Genomic DNA, 17,331 nt, shown 5'->3' with positions numbered 1-17,331 from the left:
TTGGTCATAATGCAATCATAGTCACTTGCTTTCTATGCTAAACAATGTAACAATTAAACATAAATTTGTATTTTCTTATAATCTGATGAATGGTGCACATTTTATCTGTATATTTTTAACATTTAAGGGGTGGTTTGTTTGTTTTTTTCCAGAACTGGGGATTGAACCCAGGGGCATTCTACCTCTGAGCTATGCCCTCAGCCTTTTTTTTGAAACAGGGTCTCACTAAGTTGCCAAGAGCCTCACCAAATAGCTGAGGCTGGCCATGAACCTGCGATCATCCTGTCTTAGCCTCTATAGTACTGGGGTTAAGTGTGTGCCACCATGCCCAACTTAAGGGTTGGCGTCCCTTAAGCAATCCTGTCCCAAGGATTGCTTCATTGATAGTGGTGGCCACTATCAGCATGGAGGACTGGGACCTTCTCATGAGGGGAGGGTTGGCATGCAACTCCTGCCTATTGGAGATTTAGCCAGATACTAAACTCTCAGGTTCTCCCTCCTCAAGCCTGCACCAGCTACTGAATGCCACACCATGAATACTCTGCCAATATAGGTGCTACAATCCCATCCCCAAACCAGTCTCTTCTTGTAAACTGGATCAGGCCATCTTGTCCCCTTAGTGTATTGCCTTGCTGGAAACAGGATGGCAGCCTGCATGCAGCCTGGTCACTTTCCAAATCCTATTCTCTGGACTCTAGTCTTTGGAAGTGACCACTCTCTGAGAAGATAAAAATAGAGCTGTAGAAAAAATGCAACTTCTTGCTATGAGCTGAAGCAGAGATGAACCCCAGGTCCTAACTTCATTTTTCTGAGCCTGACCTGAGCCTTTAAGGGATTCTCATGCGATGGGAAGAGGGTGGGCTGATTAGGAGCTTCCTTTAGGACGCTGACAAGTCTTATGTGAAAGAAGCAATATCCCCCTCAAAATGGAACAGAACCCCGGGCGTATCCCAGGACTGGGCTATTACCTATTTCTATTTTGCTCATTCTGCTTAGGCTGGTCATTACTCTCTCCACATTGCCAAGCTTGGGACTTCTGATTTTGCCCGTGCCGACCTGTTAGCAGCATTGGGCACAGTCGACTTCTCCCTCCTTGAATGTCTGCTTCCTTAGCTCCTTTGGCCCACATCTTTGGCCCACATTCACCTTTCTTTTCTCCTGCTCCATCTATGACTACACCCTGCACTTGATGCTATTCTTCTGGGCCTTCTCTGGGCGTCTTCTTTGTCAATGCAGTTTTCCCAGAAAGTGACATCTATCTCTTCCCTTGGCTTTCAGTCTCATCAGATGCTGATTCTTCAGATCTCCTTCAAGTTCCAGAGGTGCATCTCTGTCTACTTGCCTTTGCTGTTACAGATACATTGCAAACATGTCACACACATCCCCGACTTAGCATGCCCAGAACTGGACATCTCACACCCGCAGCCAAACCTGCCCTGGGCTTCTCTACCTCCATAGAGGGGACCACTACCCTCACAATTGCTCAAGACAGAAACCAGCATTGACCTGGTCACCTGCCCCTCTCCCATCTCAGCACTCTCATTTCCAGTGCTTTAGGTAATCTGGTCCATTTCACCTCCAAAATAGGAAGCAAGTCTGTTACTTCCTCCCTCTACTGTCAGTGCCCTGGTGACAACATTCACTTTTCTCCTAACCTGTGCAACCCTCCAAGCTGTTCTGTTGCTTCCATTCTCAAACATCTCCATACAGCAGCAAAATTAATTGGAAAATATTATTCCCTTTCCAAATCCTTACCCATAGCTTCTTCCCATTTTACTTAGAATAAAGCCTGAACCCTTTATGGACAGTCAGAGCTGATAAACCTGGTTTATCAAGCTTCTCCGTTCCTGATATGCTATCTTCTAACTGTTCCCGGCTCACTTCTATTCCTGAAAAGCTTGTAGCTCCTCGTTACACCAAGACCTTTGCGCATACAGTCCTTCTTGTCTGAAAGTCTCCCCATCTGCTCTTCCATGGCTATTTTAGAGCTCAGCTTAAACACAACCTTTTCTGCATGGCCTTGCCCAACTACTTTTCATAAGTTATGTCCATCCACTGGCATTCCGATGTACAGATTCCTGTTTGGATCCATGTGTTTACAGGAAATCTCACCCATCAGACAGTAAAGTCTATAAGGGCAGGGGCCATGTTTGTTCCCCTTTACATCCTAAGGATCTCACAAAGTCACTGGCATAGGTACTTAGTGAAGAGAAGGAGGCCATCCTTGTCCTCTTATTCGCATAGCTTCTTTGGGCCCTTGGCTGACCCAAGGATTCCTCCTCCTTAGAGGCAGTGGGATGAGCTAAGACAAGGAATGTTGAAGGAAGATGGAAAGTCCCTAGCAGTTCTGCTTTAGAATCTGTGATCGACACTCACATGCTTTGAAATTGGGGGGTATTCTTTTATACAGAAAGGTATAAGTAAGGAAAGTTCTGGAGAACTTTTTGGTACCTTGAAATCTCTACGGCATTATTGTTATATCTGAGACATGTGGTATGTTAATTATTGATTTATGCTCAAAGAATGCAGAGTCACAGTAATTATGTTGATTTTGTCGAAGGAGAAATGTGGTCGGGTGTGATCTGTTTAGGCTGGGGATCAAAGATGGATGCTCTCTGAACAAAACTTTTTCTGGTTTACACTTTGTTACCACATCTGTTACCACCAGTGCCAGTTGTTAATTAGGTAACTGTATTTGTGTAGCCAAGGAGAGTTTAAAAAAACTATTGAATTAGGGTAATAAAAGTGACAGAGGTTGAAATTACAAAGAGGAATGAAAAAATGACCGGAGGTGACCAGATGAAAGAGAGAAGAGAGGAGAAATGGTTGGAAATAGAAACAGCATGTTTCTATCTCTGTTAAAGTGTGAGAAAGGTCAGTTTCTTTCTTTTTTATTATTATTGCTGGGCTACTGGCACTGACCCTGGGAGAGAAATCTGATAATATTCAACCAAGGGCTCCTATTGTTGGACAAAAGTGGTTACTAAGGGGTTTTTTACTGTGTATGTGAAAAATGAACCCTTGAATGTGGAACTCCAAAGTAGCTCAGTTGTAAAGCACTTACCTTGCATATTTGACAACCTGGTTTCAATCCCTAGTACCAGAAAAGTAAAGACACACACACACACACACACACACACACACACACACACACACACAGTTAAAAGCCAGGTATGGTGGTACACACCTGTGATCTCAGTATTTGAGAGGCTGAGACAGAAAAATCACAGCCTCAGCAACTTAAAAGAGACCCTCAACAACTTAGTAGGACCCTGTTTCAAAATTAAAAAAAAATAAAATGGGCTGAGATATAAGTTCTATCCCAAATGTCCCCCTGAAAAAAATAGAATGGAACTGATTCATTGGTGGCTTTTGTAGAAAATATAGTTTCATGGTTTTAATGGTTTTATAGTAATCAAAGACCCTTTTTTGTTGTTACTGGTGATTGAATTCAGGGGAATTCTACCACAGAAGGCCACACCCCCAGTCCTATTTTTCACTCTTGATTTTGAAACAGGGTTTCATTAAATTGCAGAGGGCCTCACTATGTAGCTGAAGCTGGCTGCGAACGTATGATCCTCCTGTCTCAGCCTCCCAAGTACTGGGATTACAAGCATGCACCACCATGCCCGGCTGAGGGTATTTTTTTTTTTTGAAGTCTCACAAAGGTAGGAGAAATTTCAGTATTTTACTTCCCTTAGTAGGAACAGATTTGACCCATGAAAATTCAGATTTGAAAGCTAAAATACACACACCAAAGCAAACCAAACAAAAAACCCCTTCTGTCTTTGTTTTCTTTTCTTTTGGCTTCTGAGCTTGGAGACCATAAAGTGCACACTGATTCTGAGGGGTATTCCAAAGGCTCTCCTAACACACAGTGATCAAAAGTAAAAGTTGCATTTTGAACTCTCTCCAGACACATGTCTGGACTCTTAAAAAATACATTAAAAAAAAAATTCTATGGTGAGAAGGAATTTTGTGACCTTTGGAGAAACGTTGTTTTGCTTTTCCTGGGAAGAGCATGATAGGAGGTAGACCACATCTCTTGGTGATAGAAGGCTTGCCTCAGTGTCCCAGGGTGTGGAAGGTTCCAAGCAAGAGGGACTGTATCACCAACTTGTTTTGCATGTATGTTCCTGGATGTTACACATGTCAACTTGTGCCTTCTGCCTCCTTTGAGGCTGGTGGAGCAGATGGAGATGTTGGCTGTGGAGATGTCTCCATGCTGATCTTTGCCCAGGCTGAGGCTCCAGAGTCTCTGTCTAAGGGCCTTATTAAATGAAATTGATCCAGGTGTGGTGGTGCATGCTTATAATCTCAGCGCTTGGGAAGCTGACACGAGGATGGCACAGGTTCGAAGCCAGCCTCAGCTACTGAGTGAGGCTCTCAGCAACTTAGTGAGAACCTGTTTCCAAATAAAATATAAAATATGTCTGGGCATACAGCCCAGAGGTAGAAAAGCCCCTGGGTTCTACCCCCAGTACCATAAAAAATAAATAAAAGTTGAAACCCAAAGGTTTAGCAGACTGGCCAAGTAATGCAGGACTCAGCCTGGATGGAAGGACAACACTTGCAATAATACATGGAGCGAGCCTGCGATAGTAATCTTCTCTACATGCAGGGCATATGGTGCTCGGGTCTCAATTCTTCAACTTCGGACACACTTGACCTCATCTTTCTTGAAACATCAGCTTTCCCTTACTTCCAAACTTTCTGCCCTATCAATTTCCTTTGCAAAATGCTCTTCTTTTGCCCATCATTTCAAGCAAGAATACTTGATTGAGATTGGCGTTGCTCTCCAGGGAATATCTAGTAATGTCTAGACACAGTTGTGATTGTCACAACTAGGGGCATGACTTTGGCATCTAGTGGGGTAGATGCTACAGATCCTACACAGTAGGGTCTTTAAATTTACTAATGCTCAGTCCAGCCCCTCTCCCACACCCAGCACACAGATACAAAGAATGCTCTAAAATGTCAATAGTGTAAAGGCTTAGAAACCTTGACTTTATTGTTGAAGGTCCATAGTGCTGATTCCTGGGTCTTTTATTCTACTCAATCTTACAGTCTTTTGGATTATCTCCTCTACTGCCATTTAAAAGGGGTATATCTACTTTCTAATGGTTCCCAAATCTCTGTCTCCATCTAGATTTTTCTTTTGAGTGTTAAACTTACACCTACTACTTTGCTGAACATCTTCAGTTTTATGTTATATTGAAAATCCCTCTTTCCCTCCTTCTTTTCTTCCTTCCTTTTTATTTCTTTCTTTTCTCTCTTCTTCTTTCCTTCCTTTTTTTGTTTGTATTTGGATCTTCAGCAAGAAAAAAAAGCTCATTACTGAAAACATCATCTGTAATATGTGCTTATCTAAAATATCTTTTATTTTGAAATAACAAAACACAATTCCCTGACACTTTATAAGATAATCAGTCCTGGCATGGGAGACCAACTCAAACTCTTGAGTAGATGTACTTAAGTCTTGTAATATAGAAGGATTTTGACCCAGTGAGTTAAGCAAAAGGAAAGTAGGCCTTTGCATTAAACAAGGACTTATTTTCTTTCACTGTGGACTTCAAGGGCTTGACCTGTACTATCTAATGTTGTCTAACATTTTCAGATTCTTTGCCATATAATGGTTTAGGACTATCCTGGTCCTATGGTCACACTGGAGGGTTGCAATAAATATGTTTAAATTTAGCAAATTTTCTTCATCTGCAAAGATCCTATCTTACTTGCCTTTTACTTTTGAGAAATTTGATGGATATTGAACCAGGGTATTTCCCAGGAAAACGTGCCCTTTTCTTTTGCTTCTAAGCCCTACTCTCAAACATCTCCTTCCCCGCTTGCAAAACCCCCCACAGTGATCTCATGTGCCCCCTACCATGCGCACACATACAGACTAACCCTAAATCAACTCATTTTGTGTACTTAGAAAAATCACCAGTGAGCTTACTGCTGTTCTCACAGAACAGCTGGCAAGTCCCTTTAGACTACGATGACGGGTCGGTGAGGGAAAGTCAGAAGCAGAAAGCGTCAAAACTGGTCCCTCAGGGGGTTGGCCGCATGGAGGGTTTGGCACTTTGCCCTAGAGCTGGTGCTTACAGGGTGCTTTCCTGAATCACCATCATCTCCCAGGGAAACCAGCTGCCTACACATTCTGAGTCCTTCACTGACATGGTGGCGGGATTTTGAAGAGGAAGGTTTGGTGTTCCGAGATACAGTGTTTCCCAAGCAAAACAAAATCCCAGTGCTTCCTAAATTTCCTCTTTGTTGAAAAGAACATTCTCCTTTATCCAACTTGGAACAGCTCTCTTCAGAGCTGCCCATCTGTGTCTTGAAAACAAGTCTCCAAATGCACCATGGAGAGCCAGGCAAAGACACATGGAAGAAGAGCGTTTTGCTGGCTGCTGAAAAGGAGGGAGTGGAGAGAAGTGATCTGTGAAGATGGAGAAGTGGGTGTGTGTGTGGTGGGGGGGCTTCCACCAGTCTCAACCTCAGAATGGAGGGAATCCCAGGATGGACAACCTCTGCTGACTACGTATACTCCAATGTGGCGGTGTCCTTCTATAGAGTCTGCTCTTCAGTCACCATGGCTTGGGCACTGTTTGGGTTTGTGTTTGGAATGCATCCTCCCCCAAAAGGCTCATATGTTGAAAGTATATCTCCAATGCAACAATATTCAGAAGCCAAATAATTGAATCAGGGCTCTAATCACATCAGTGGATACACCCTCTGAAGAGTTAATGCTTTGAATGGATTTACTAGGTGGTAATTTGGGCAGGTGGGGCATGGCTGGAGGAGTTTGGTCACTGGAGTTGTGGCTTTGAGGACTTCATCTTGCCCTGGCCACTTCCTGTCTGGCTTCCTACTTCTGGCTGCCACTGAATTGAGCTCAGCTTTCCTCCACTGCACAGTGTTGTCATGATGCCTGTCTTGGAGTCAGCCAGCTATGGACTGTACCTCTGAAACAGTAACCCAAATAAACTCTTTGTTATTGGTTTTTCTCAGGAGTCATACCCAAAACCAATTTCTAAAACTTTGGGTGCCACTTCCAGCTATGAAGAAAGGTTAAGATAGCCCTTCCGAAGTGAGATTGGTTCTGTGACCTTGTAACCCTGGATGCTACTTGCTACATGGCCACCAATGTCTAGGGAAGCAGATCTGGGCTGGCTTCACAGGCTCTTCAGGGGACATCTTTTTCTTCTTTGGTCCTACTTTATTATTTCATAGACTCGTACACAAATGCAACTAGTATTCAGTGGCCAGAGAAAGTGGTGATGCCGCTAAGCTATGAGTTGCTTCTGTCCCTGAGAGATTTTGGTCAGATCCAGGTGAGGGCTTTGGAATAATGTTGTTTTGGGCTTGAACAGAGAGGGCATTAGCCAAGGTAACCTAAGCTCTATGAAGTGGGGAAAGGGTGAAGTGGATGAAGGAGGGCAGGGACCAATAACTGATATACCAGTGGTGAAGGTGGGAATGCAGAGTAACTAGAAGGTGAAGGATGAGGCAGCGAGGATGGACGTGAGATAGCAGAGGTACCCAGATGACCTGGGCCGCCTCAGGCCACACTAAGGACTGGACCGCACTCTGTAACAAGGAAATTAGTCAAACCATTTACTAAACAGAGGCTGGAGGGGAGTCCTGAAAAATAGATGAGAGCTTTGCACTCAAAGAGTTTATAATCTCATTATTGAGAACAGGAGGGGTGGAGAACCCACGAAATTGACAGTGTGAATCTCATTAAGCACTGAGGCATAGGTCTACTACAGATTGAAAGGGCTGGGGGAGGGACAGGAGACAGGGAGGGTGGGAAACCTCCTGGCCTTAGAGAATGCAGAAGAGTCAGGGACATGGCCCCTAGAGAGGTGAGAGAGGCAGGATAGGGCTTTCTTAAATGTAGCTTCTTATTTGCAATATAAGGGATGTCAACATTACCATAGACTCCAAGCATCCAGGCGTGGTGGTGCATGCTTGTAAGCCCAGCACTTGGGAGGCTAGGATGCTGGAATAGGAAGAGCAGGTTGAAGGCCAACCCTAGCAATGTAAATTTCTCCTAGAATTTACATCTCTGTGTCATTGGTAGTAGATAATACTTTTACTTTAGTTTTTGTTTTTGTTTTGTGGTACTAGGGATTGAACTCAGGGGCATTATACCTCCAAGCTGTACTCCCAGCCCTTTTTATTTCTTGGTGGTTTTGCAACCACCTTGAAGGGTCTTGCTAGGTTGCTGAGAGTCTCACTACATTTCTGAGGCTGTCCTCTAACCTGAGATCCTCCTGCCTCAGTCTCCCAAGTATGGGGATTATAGGAGTGTGTCTCCACACACAGCTTGTGCTCCAAGTTTTAAAAAAGAATAAGATACTAGCATTTCCAGCTCATAATTGGAACTTTACAACTTTTCAGTTCCCTCTAAGTGAAATGTAAGAGTGGAAATTTATTTTTGACCTACTTATTAGAGGAAAAAACTTCATTTTCTCTGAAACAAAAATAAAAGGAGCTGCATTCATTTCATCTCTTTCCTTTTGCTCTGTCTGTCGGAAAACATACTGCTAAACTCAAAGCTCAGTGATGGTAGCCCAGACGGCATCTGGTTGGTACTTGTGTTTCAGTATTCTCCTGAGTCCTAATTTTCTTTTATATCTTCTCATGTAAATGTATGGACTTTTGGGGAGAGAGATCTCAAAGGTGTGTAGGTGGGGCTCGTTGAGAGACAAAAATTAAAGAACTGAGCTGAAATGAAAAAAGAGGAAGAATTCTAGGGAAGGCAACAGACTGTAAAAGGGTAATGATGAGGTTGATTTGAGTAGAAGGGAGGACCCTATGGCGTTGCTGTAGAGAAGAAGAGGCGAGCTTCGGGAAGGACTTAAGGCACTCAGGACCCACAGAAGTTTTTTGAGCAGGGGGGTAGTAACATAAATCTCATTTAAGAAGATTGTCCTGATAGCCATGTACCAAAATGTGTACCTGACTGGGAAAAGGCTAAGATGGTAAAATATGGTGAGAAGTATTCAGGGAGAAATGCAATAAAAATTGGCTACGAGGATTAAGGAATGTGCCAACCTTCAGAGGCACATGGGATCTTATTGCTAGAGAGAGCTCCATTAGAGGAACAGATGAAAATATGTCGGAGGGGTGAAGAAAGAGAGGAACAGGAAGAGGCAGATAGATTCCTGACTGGAGGGTCCCATGACCCCAGATCTTTCTTGGTCTCACCCTTAACTGGTTAGAATCCAAACGGCCATTTCCTTACCAGCCCAGGCTCTTTCAAAACCAACTAGCTTCCTAGCAGAAGAAGAACGCTGCTTTGCGATGTTGGACAAACTACATATTAACCCAAAAGACAACAGTACAGCAAGTAAAAGATCACCTAGCAACTCTTTACAAGATTTACAGAGTTATAATTTGACTTTCACATAGAGTCCATAAATACTAGCATGCTGTTCCTCCTTGGCCCAGCAGACCATTTATTTCTCTTTCCAGGTCAGTAAAAACTATTCATTTTTCCCTCAAAGTTTTATTATGAAAAATTTCTAACATAAAGCAAGGATGTAAGAACTTTACAGAGAACGCCTCTGTCACTCACCGTTTAGATCCCACAATTAATAGTTCACCACTCTGGCTTCAGCATAAATCTGCCCATCTACCTGTGCCCTAGTTCATCTTATATTTGGTGCATTTCAGAGTAAAGCATAGTAAACATTGTTCTTTTTTTGCATAAATAAGATTGTGGGTGTTTAACTTCTGTTTGCCTGGGCTGGGAAACGTGTTCCAGCCCACCCAGGTGGATCGTGGAGATCAAAGAGAAGCCCGAGACACTTTCTGTGCACGATTTATCTTCCCACTGCCCTCTTACCCAGGCATTTTAACATAAACTCTTTAATTACAGTGGAGAATAGCCCTGATGAGTTCCTAGAAAGTGGGAAAGAAAATGTTTATCAATTCGATTCTCTTTAAAATTTTTCACATTTGAGACAAAAACAGTCTGCTGCAGGTAGCATAGGGAAGGTTTTTTTAAATCCCCTAGAGACATAAGCTCCTATAACATATTTATATTTTTCTATAGGCTCTATAGGTTGTATTTCCTACATTTCCAAATTTTCTTATATGAGATTTGAACTGTACTTTTCACAGGGTGCAGTGGTATGTGCCTGTAATTCCAGTAGTTGGTAGGCTGAGATAGGAAAATTGTGGGCTCAAGGCCAGTCTTAGTGAGACACGGAACAACTTAGCGAGACCTTGTTTTAAAATAAAAAATTTAAAAAAGAGTTAAGGGTGTATCTCAGAAGTAGAATGCCCTTGAGTTTAATCCTCAGCACCAAAAAAACAAACAAAAACACCTGTGTGTGTGGTTTTTTTTTTTTTTTTTTTTTTTTTTGCAGTACCGGGGAAGGAACCCAGGGGCATTCTACCTCCCAGCTATATCCCCACCCTATTTTTTACTATTTATTTTGAAACAGGGTCTCACTGAGTTGCAAAGGATCTCCACTAAGTACCTGAGGCTGTCTTTGAACCACAATCCTTTTGTCTCAGCCTCCCAAATGCTGGGATTACAAGTGTGCACCACCACACCCAGCTCACTTGTACTTTTTTGGGGGGTGTGTGTGTGTGGTTCTGGGTATGAAACCCAGGGGCTTTCTACCTCCAGGCCACACTCCCAGACTTATTTTATATTTCATTTGGAAACAGGGTCTAATTAAATTACTGATAGCCTCACTAAACTGCTGAGGCTGGCTTTGAACCTGTGTGATCCTCCTATCTCATCCTCCTAAGTACTGGGATTACAAGCATAACCTATCATGCATTCACTTTTACATTTGACAATGTGTGAGGCATAGAGAATACAGATGGTTTCTGCTTTGGAACACAGAATATTCCCACAAGCATGTCCAAGACCTTCACTATTGTCCTATAAGGGAGTTAGAAACACAAAATACAGGTGGAGGAGTTAGGAAGGAGATACATCTTTTAGCTAGCCAGTGGATGGTATCAGCAAAACCAGGGCTTGTTTCCTAGAATTTATAAAACAACTATTACTGTACATCTTCACTACATGTAATTTTCAAGCTTAAGGAACACATCAAACGGTGTAGCAACAGCCTGGGTATAATGACATTCTATTAAGGTTTGTTTTGCCTCCATTCCCATGCCTATTGTATTTATGTTTAAAACTATAATTGATGTTTTGACCATATGTTTGTCTCTGAAGAGCTTTTGTGAAGTCTTCTTTTTTTTAATAAAAAAAATATATCTAATGTGCCATAAGCACAAAACTCCATTATGTGCCAGATCTTGTTAGTGCACTAAAACCTCATTCAAAAACATCTCTCCCTTAAGCACCATGAACAATACAAAGGCATTATTTTGGCGACTTGGAGGAAAGGGTCTCAGTTTGGGAAAAGCAAATATCAGGAATGAATTCTTAAATCTATGTGTTGTCTGAACAGAGAGAAGGACAGGAGCTTTGAGGTACATGTGAAGGGGCCCTAATACGTTGACTTACTAATTTTCTTTCCCTGAAGAAAATTAAATGCACAGAGTCCCCTCAAGAACCTTAGGATAAAAGTGAGACCCGTTGATTCAGTCTGTGGAGCCACCATTGCTATGATAAAAATGTGTAGCTCCATCAGTCCTATGGGCAATTAAAGTTCGCCCCTCTCCTGAGAGTCACGTGGAATGCCCATAAGTTTAGCTTCATGTGCCAGGGAATTGTTTATAACAGCTACTTATCTCCTGGTATGGGGTGAATAGAAACAAGTGCTCAAATCATTATCATTATTTTCCAAGTTGCCACTCATGCAACCTTGTAAGAATGTTTTATGGTCTGGTAAATTTTAGTAATTTTCTACAAGGCTATTTTGCACCCAGAGAATCTAAGTGTGACTATTAAGCTAACACTTAAATCAATGCTTACAGTCCTGTCTCCAAGATACTTAGGTAGCAGTGGGAATTCTATATAGGATAGGAAGGAGGGGAAGGGATATGGAGGAGAAAAGGACAGCACCGTCCTTACAACCGAGGTACTCGGAAGAAGACACTGAAGATCTACCTAAAGGACGACTTTACTGACAGGGAGAGAGAATTCCATCCCTTCTGTTTATGCACGCTATTGTTTCAGCCCATGATGCTTTGTTTACTTCAGAAAGGAATATTTTGCCCCCTCTGAGATAATTAATTTTTGTCAGTTGCACTGTTTATAAGGGAAACTGAGAAACTGTTAATTGAAATACAGAGTGAGTCACTGTTTTCAGTAATTTTTGGCAGCATTCTAATTTGTGTCAATCCCAGCCTAATTATTAGATTTTTTTTGGAAGCAGAAAGCATATTTGATTTTTCTCTTACCGGTTTTTTTCTTTCTTTTTTTTCTTCAAATCTGTGTCGTCTGACAAGGGTTATATAATTCATGTCCATGCGAGGTCAAATAGCAGTACATTCGAAATACCAGGAGGTTTATTGTGTCATGGTTGGCTCTTCACAGCTGCTCAATATTTAGGAAGTGCACAAGATGCCATCTCCTTCTCTTCTCATGCTTACCTCAGCCCTGACCAGAAAACAGGATTCTTTTAAAGACCTTTTAGCGAGTGTGAAGCCACAGTCTATAGCCCATCACTAATGACATCACTGAAGTAAATTTCCCAGAAGCCATTAGGGAGAACTCATTTGGAAATCCAATTGCATGTCACTTGCAAAGGGCAGGCTCCTCCAGGAGGTGGCCAGTCATGCATGCATGGAGTTGCTTGTTGTAAGAGCATTAATCACCCCAAACTCATTTACTCCTAAAGCAAAAGCACTACATTATTCCACAGGAATTTGGTTGCAAATGATCATTAATGTAGAGAAAGGGGAGCTGCTGATTGCGGGTGAGGTTAATAAAATCCATCAGATCAATTGCCAACATAATGGACCTGCTCATGGCTCTTAATAGGAGTTGGGTCCTCCTGGCTGCAGCAGAGGGAAGGCAGGCAGAGGGGCAGGCGGCAGTGCCAGGCACACAGCTCTAGCTCTTGCCTCCTGAGGTAGCGTCCTGATAAAGAGAGCACTGCATAGTGGAGCTCACCTGTAATCCTAGTAGTTGGGAGGCTGAGACAGGAAGATCACAGGTTCAAGGCTAGCCTCAACCACTTAGTGAGAAACTCAGCCACTTAGTAAGATACTGTTTCAAAATAAGAATTAAAAAAAAAAAAATGGCCGGGCGTGGTGGCGCACGCTTGTAATCCCCGTTCTTGGGAGGCAGAGACAGGAGGATCGCGCAGGTTCGAAGCCAGCCGCGTGCGCTGGCTTAGGAGACCCTGTTTCCAAATAAAAATGTAAAAATAGGTCTGGGAGTGTAGCCCAGAGGTAGAAGGGCTTCCAGGAACCCCAGTATCACCAAAAAAAAAAAAAAAAAAAATGGGCTGGAGGTGTAGCCTGGAGGCAGAATGCCCCTGGGTTCCATTCCCAGTACCATAACACACACACACACACACACACACACACACACACACACAGAATGAGTGAGCACTGCAGTCAGTCAGTGAGGGTTTTGGGGTTCCCGAGGTGGCCATGGCTAGGAGCCTCAGTACCGGTGGTGAGCAGGGAGGAAGCCCCAGGACAGCCCAAGAGGGCTCTGCTCCCACACACCATCAGCATGCACATCACAGCCTCTTGCAAACCGCAGGCCTGAGGACATCCAAGCACCTGCATCTGTGCCTGCCCCAGACCCTGGTCTCACCCCAACCCCGGTCACCAGTGAGATGAAGGACGGTCACAGCAGTCATAGTAACAGCTACAGCTATGCTCGTTGCAGGTCTCACAGGCTGAGGACTAAACATTACTTATATTTACCTGGGTCTTCACAGCAAGGAAACTGAAGCTCAGAAATATGAGTAGCTGGCTGGAGGTTGAATTCAGAAGGGTCTGTCCTTCAACAGAATCCTTTTTTATTGAAGGAAGAGACACAGGAGCAACACCCTAAAGCCAGAGCCAAGAAAGGCACAGGGTCTGGGCATGGGCCCGGAGGCTTTTCCACTTGTAGGTCCAGCCTGTCAGCACGATTAGGACCAACCCTAAGCAAAGTGTGTAAAAGCTTTGATTTATCTGCAAAGATGTTCCTCTGGATTTTGTTATTAAAATACGTTGTCCCGAGGCCGGGCATGGTGGTGCATGCTTGTAATCCCTGCGCTTGGGAGGCGGAGACAGGAGGATCGCGCAGGTTCGAAGCCAGCCGTGCTGGCTTAAGAGACCGTTTCCAAAAATAAAAAAAGTATAAAATAGGTCTGTGAGTGTAGCCTGGAGATAGAAGGACTTCCAGGAACCCCAGTACCACCCAAAAAAAAAGTGTTGTCCCTCGAGCCCCTAAGAGGCCCATCTGTTCTGTGTCACCCTTCTGTGGCCTTGGCCAGGGCACATCAGGGAATGATCTTTGCCTCCTCCTCACCCCCTCACCTCCATCTCTATCTTTAAGAATGGGGCTTTAGTACATTATTCCCGCCCCACCGAACATCATTTATCTCTGAGGTCATCTTGATTTCCTGACGGTTCCCTAGCTGGCTCACCTACTAGTGAGTACAAGACTTAGACAGCAAAGGGTGCCAGCAGCCAGGGACTGGAGTTCCAGCCACAGGGCAGAGTAGATTACAGGAACGTCCCCAAGCTCTCAGGACCACTGTAACCTAACAGAGGTGGTGGCAACTGCCTGGGGCTCGGGATGAGGACTGAGATAGAGTTTGAGAACGGGGCCTCTGGATGCTAGAGGCTACCACAAGCTATGGAGATCAAGGTGCAGGAATAAATGAAGAATGATGGCTGTGACTATAAAACTAGAAAATCCTAATGCCGTTGGAGATTCCCAAATGGGACAGAATGTGGCAGAAGGTCTTTATCAATGCTTTTGGTAAATCCAAAGATGTTGCTCATAGACCCCAGTGCTCCTTCCCAGGTCAGCTTCCATAACCAAGAAGAGAGTGAGCCCAGCAGCCTCGGCATCTACAAACTCCACCATCTCTGAAGGTGGATTTCCTTGATTACATCATTTTTACAAATCTAGTTTTAAGGGTTTGGAAGATGTGAGAAAACAGATGGCTCTAAGGAGGGGATGGTGCCAGGAAGGAGGCTGGAGGGTTCCAGAGGGAGGCTGAGGCATGTCCCATAGCACCTACCACCCCCAGGAGGATTGAGCTCAGTCGCCCGGTGCCACATGCATGGGGAACACAGAGGAGGACAGGACGTGTTCTTGGCCCTCCCCACACAGCGTCTGGATATGAACCAGAAGTGCCTGGCTGCACGGCGCAGGGCAGCATGGTCGTAGAACAGGCAAGAGAAATCAGCATGAGGAAAATTCCAAGGTGGCACCACGAAAAACTGCATTGGCTGCAAAGAATATAGAAGGTCAGAGACATGACTATAAAGGGAGGGAAGACGGGCTCCCCACAGGAGAAGAGGCACAGGCACGAGTCTGGGAGCAAGAGCAGCAGGCAGAGGAGGGACTTGTTCCAGTGGAGGGTGTGTGTGTGTGTGTGTGTGTGTGTGCGTGTGCGCACCTGTATGCGAGTGAGAGAACATATGTGTTTTTGTAAGAGTGTGTGTTTGAGCAGGACATGGTGGCACACGCCTGTAATCTCAGTACTTAGAAGACTGAGACAGGAGTGATCACAGGTTCTAGGCCAACCTCAGCCACTTAGTGAGGCCCTCGGCGATTTAGCAAGACCCTGTTTCTAAATAAAAAATAAAATAAAAATGTTTTTTAATTAAAAAAATAGCTTGACAGTAGAACACCGCTGAGTTCAGTGGTCTAATCCCTAGTCAAACACACAGACACACAGACACACACACACACACACACACACACACACACACACAGTGTACTTGAATGTGTCTGCTTAAGTGTTCATGTATATATGTGTGAGTGTGTGTGTGCGTGTACATGTGCATGTGTGTATGTATGTGTTAAGGAAGGGGAGCTGTGCGAAGTAGGCAGGAGCAGTGTGAATTGTGAATAGTTGGGGGGGGGAATCGGCGGCATTATCCATCAGTGTTCATCCTGTGTCTCTTCAACACATACAGTAGGAAGATCTCTTTATGCATACACACTCTCACGTCAATCCAGGCCCTAGATACTCTAAACTTAAGAACTGGTTCCTTTCTATGAAGTCACCTATGATACTACTGTCCCACTATCGTCCAATCTCATGCCATTTTGTAAGACACTGCTTTTCATATTATAGTGGAGTTTGGTAGCCAGACACAAAAACTTAGAACAGAGAGAGCTGCTGTTGGTTCCTGGGAATTCCAAGTAGCATGATCTGAGCCAGGTCTGGGGAAGTTAAACCCAGCAGTGTGGGTAGATAGGCTGGAGCGCAGGGAGAGAGATTTGGGTGCTACAGGCAGCCAGGGCACCCTTTCCTCATTGTGTCTTTTCTCCCACAGCACACATGCATATTTCCCTTATCACTGGCAGAAGTCATCCTCAGACCACATCGGTATCCATCAAAGAAGACAGGACTCACTCTCTTGGCTGCTGCTGGCTTCGCTTACATTGCCAGGTGAGGCCCATGGAGAAAGTCAACTTTAGCTTGTGGGTCAGGACCCTGAGGGATATTGCATAGAAGCCTATCCTTTTGTCAGTCCTTTTATGTTGGTTTCATGGAAAATTAAACATGTTTTAATGTCCAGGTAGAGCCGGGCGTGGTAGTGCACACTTGTAATCCCCGCACTTGGGAGGCAGAGACAGGAGTATCACGCAGGTTTGAAGCCAGCCGTGCTGGCTTAAGAGACCCTGTTTCCAAATAAAAATAAAATATGTCTGGGAGTGTAGCCCGGAGGTAGATGGGCTTCCAGGAACACCAGTGCCACCAAAAATAAAAAATAAAAATAAATGTCCAGGTAAGAAGGATTTGTGTTGTCCGCTATTGATGCTTATGGAAAGATTACACATACAGGAACACATAGGCATACATGCACACACACAGAAAATCACAGTTTCTTTTTTGCCCCCCATAAAGTATGAATCATTACAAAGCCACGCATGTTGCTTTTCCCAAGAAAAAGCTTATCTTTGCTTCTATTTGCAACTAGAGCGTTTGAATGGCTGATTGATCTGAGGCACCCACATAGATTCCATCTAAAAAGGCATTAGAAGGTGAGTGCACTAGTTTTGTCCGTTCCTGTTGCCTGCATCATCATGGGCTTATTTGCATCCACATTTGCCATTTGAGCACCCAGAGGGCATTTGGATAATTGCCCAGGGGCCTGCAGGACAGACTTACAGGAGACCCGGTACATGATTCAAGTAGCCTAGATTCTGCCATTCAACCACCTGGTGACATTAATTATCAGAAAAGCTTCCCAGTGGTTTGT

General features: G+C 44.0%; 1 protein-coding gene across 1 annotated transcript in view; it reads left to right on the top strand.

Annotated features, from left to right (window-relative positions):
• Positions 1-17,331, top strand: part of ADTRP (androgen dependent TFPI regulating protein) — a gene marked incomplete at both ends in the record, with an annotated part of 66,378 nt that overhangs the window by 36,098 nt on the left and 12,949 nt on the right. The window contains one exon of the mRNA XM_080710279.1: positions 16,402-16,517. Within this exon, the coding sequence (XP_080566405.1) occupies positions 16,402-16,517 (116 nt within the window). The remainder of the gene's footprint in view (positions 1-16,401; positions 16,518-17,331) is intronic.

Source organism: Muscardinus avellanarius, assembly GCF_963383645.1.
Source record: "Muscardinus avellanarius genome assembly, chromosome: 14".
Lineage (NCBI taxonomy): Eukaryota > Metazoa > Chordata > Mammalia > Rodentia > Gliridae > Muscardinus > Muscardinus avellanarius.
Note: the sequence above shows the minus strand (reverse complement) of the source record. Positions and strands in the feature narration are given on the sequence as shown.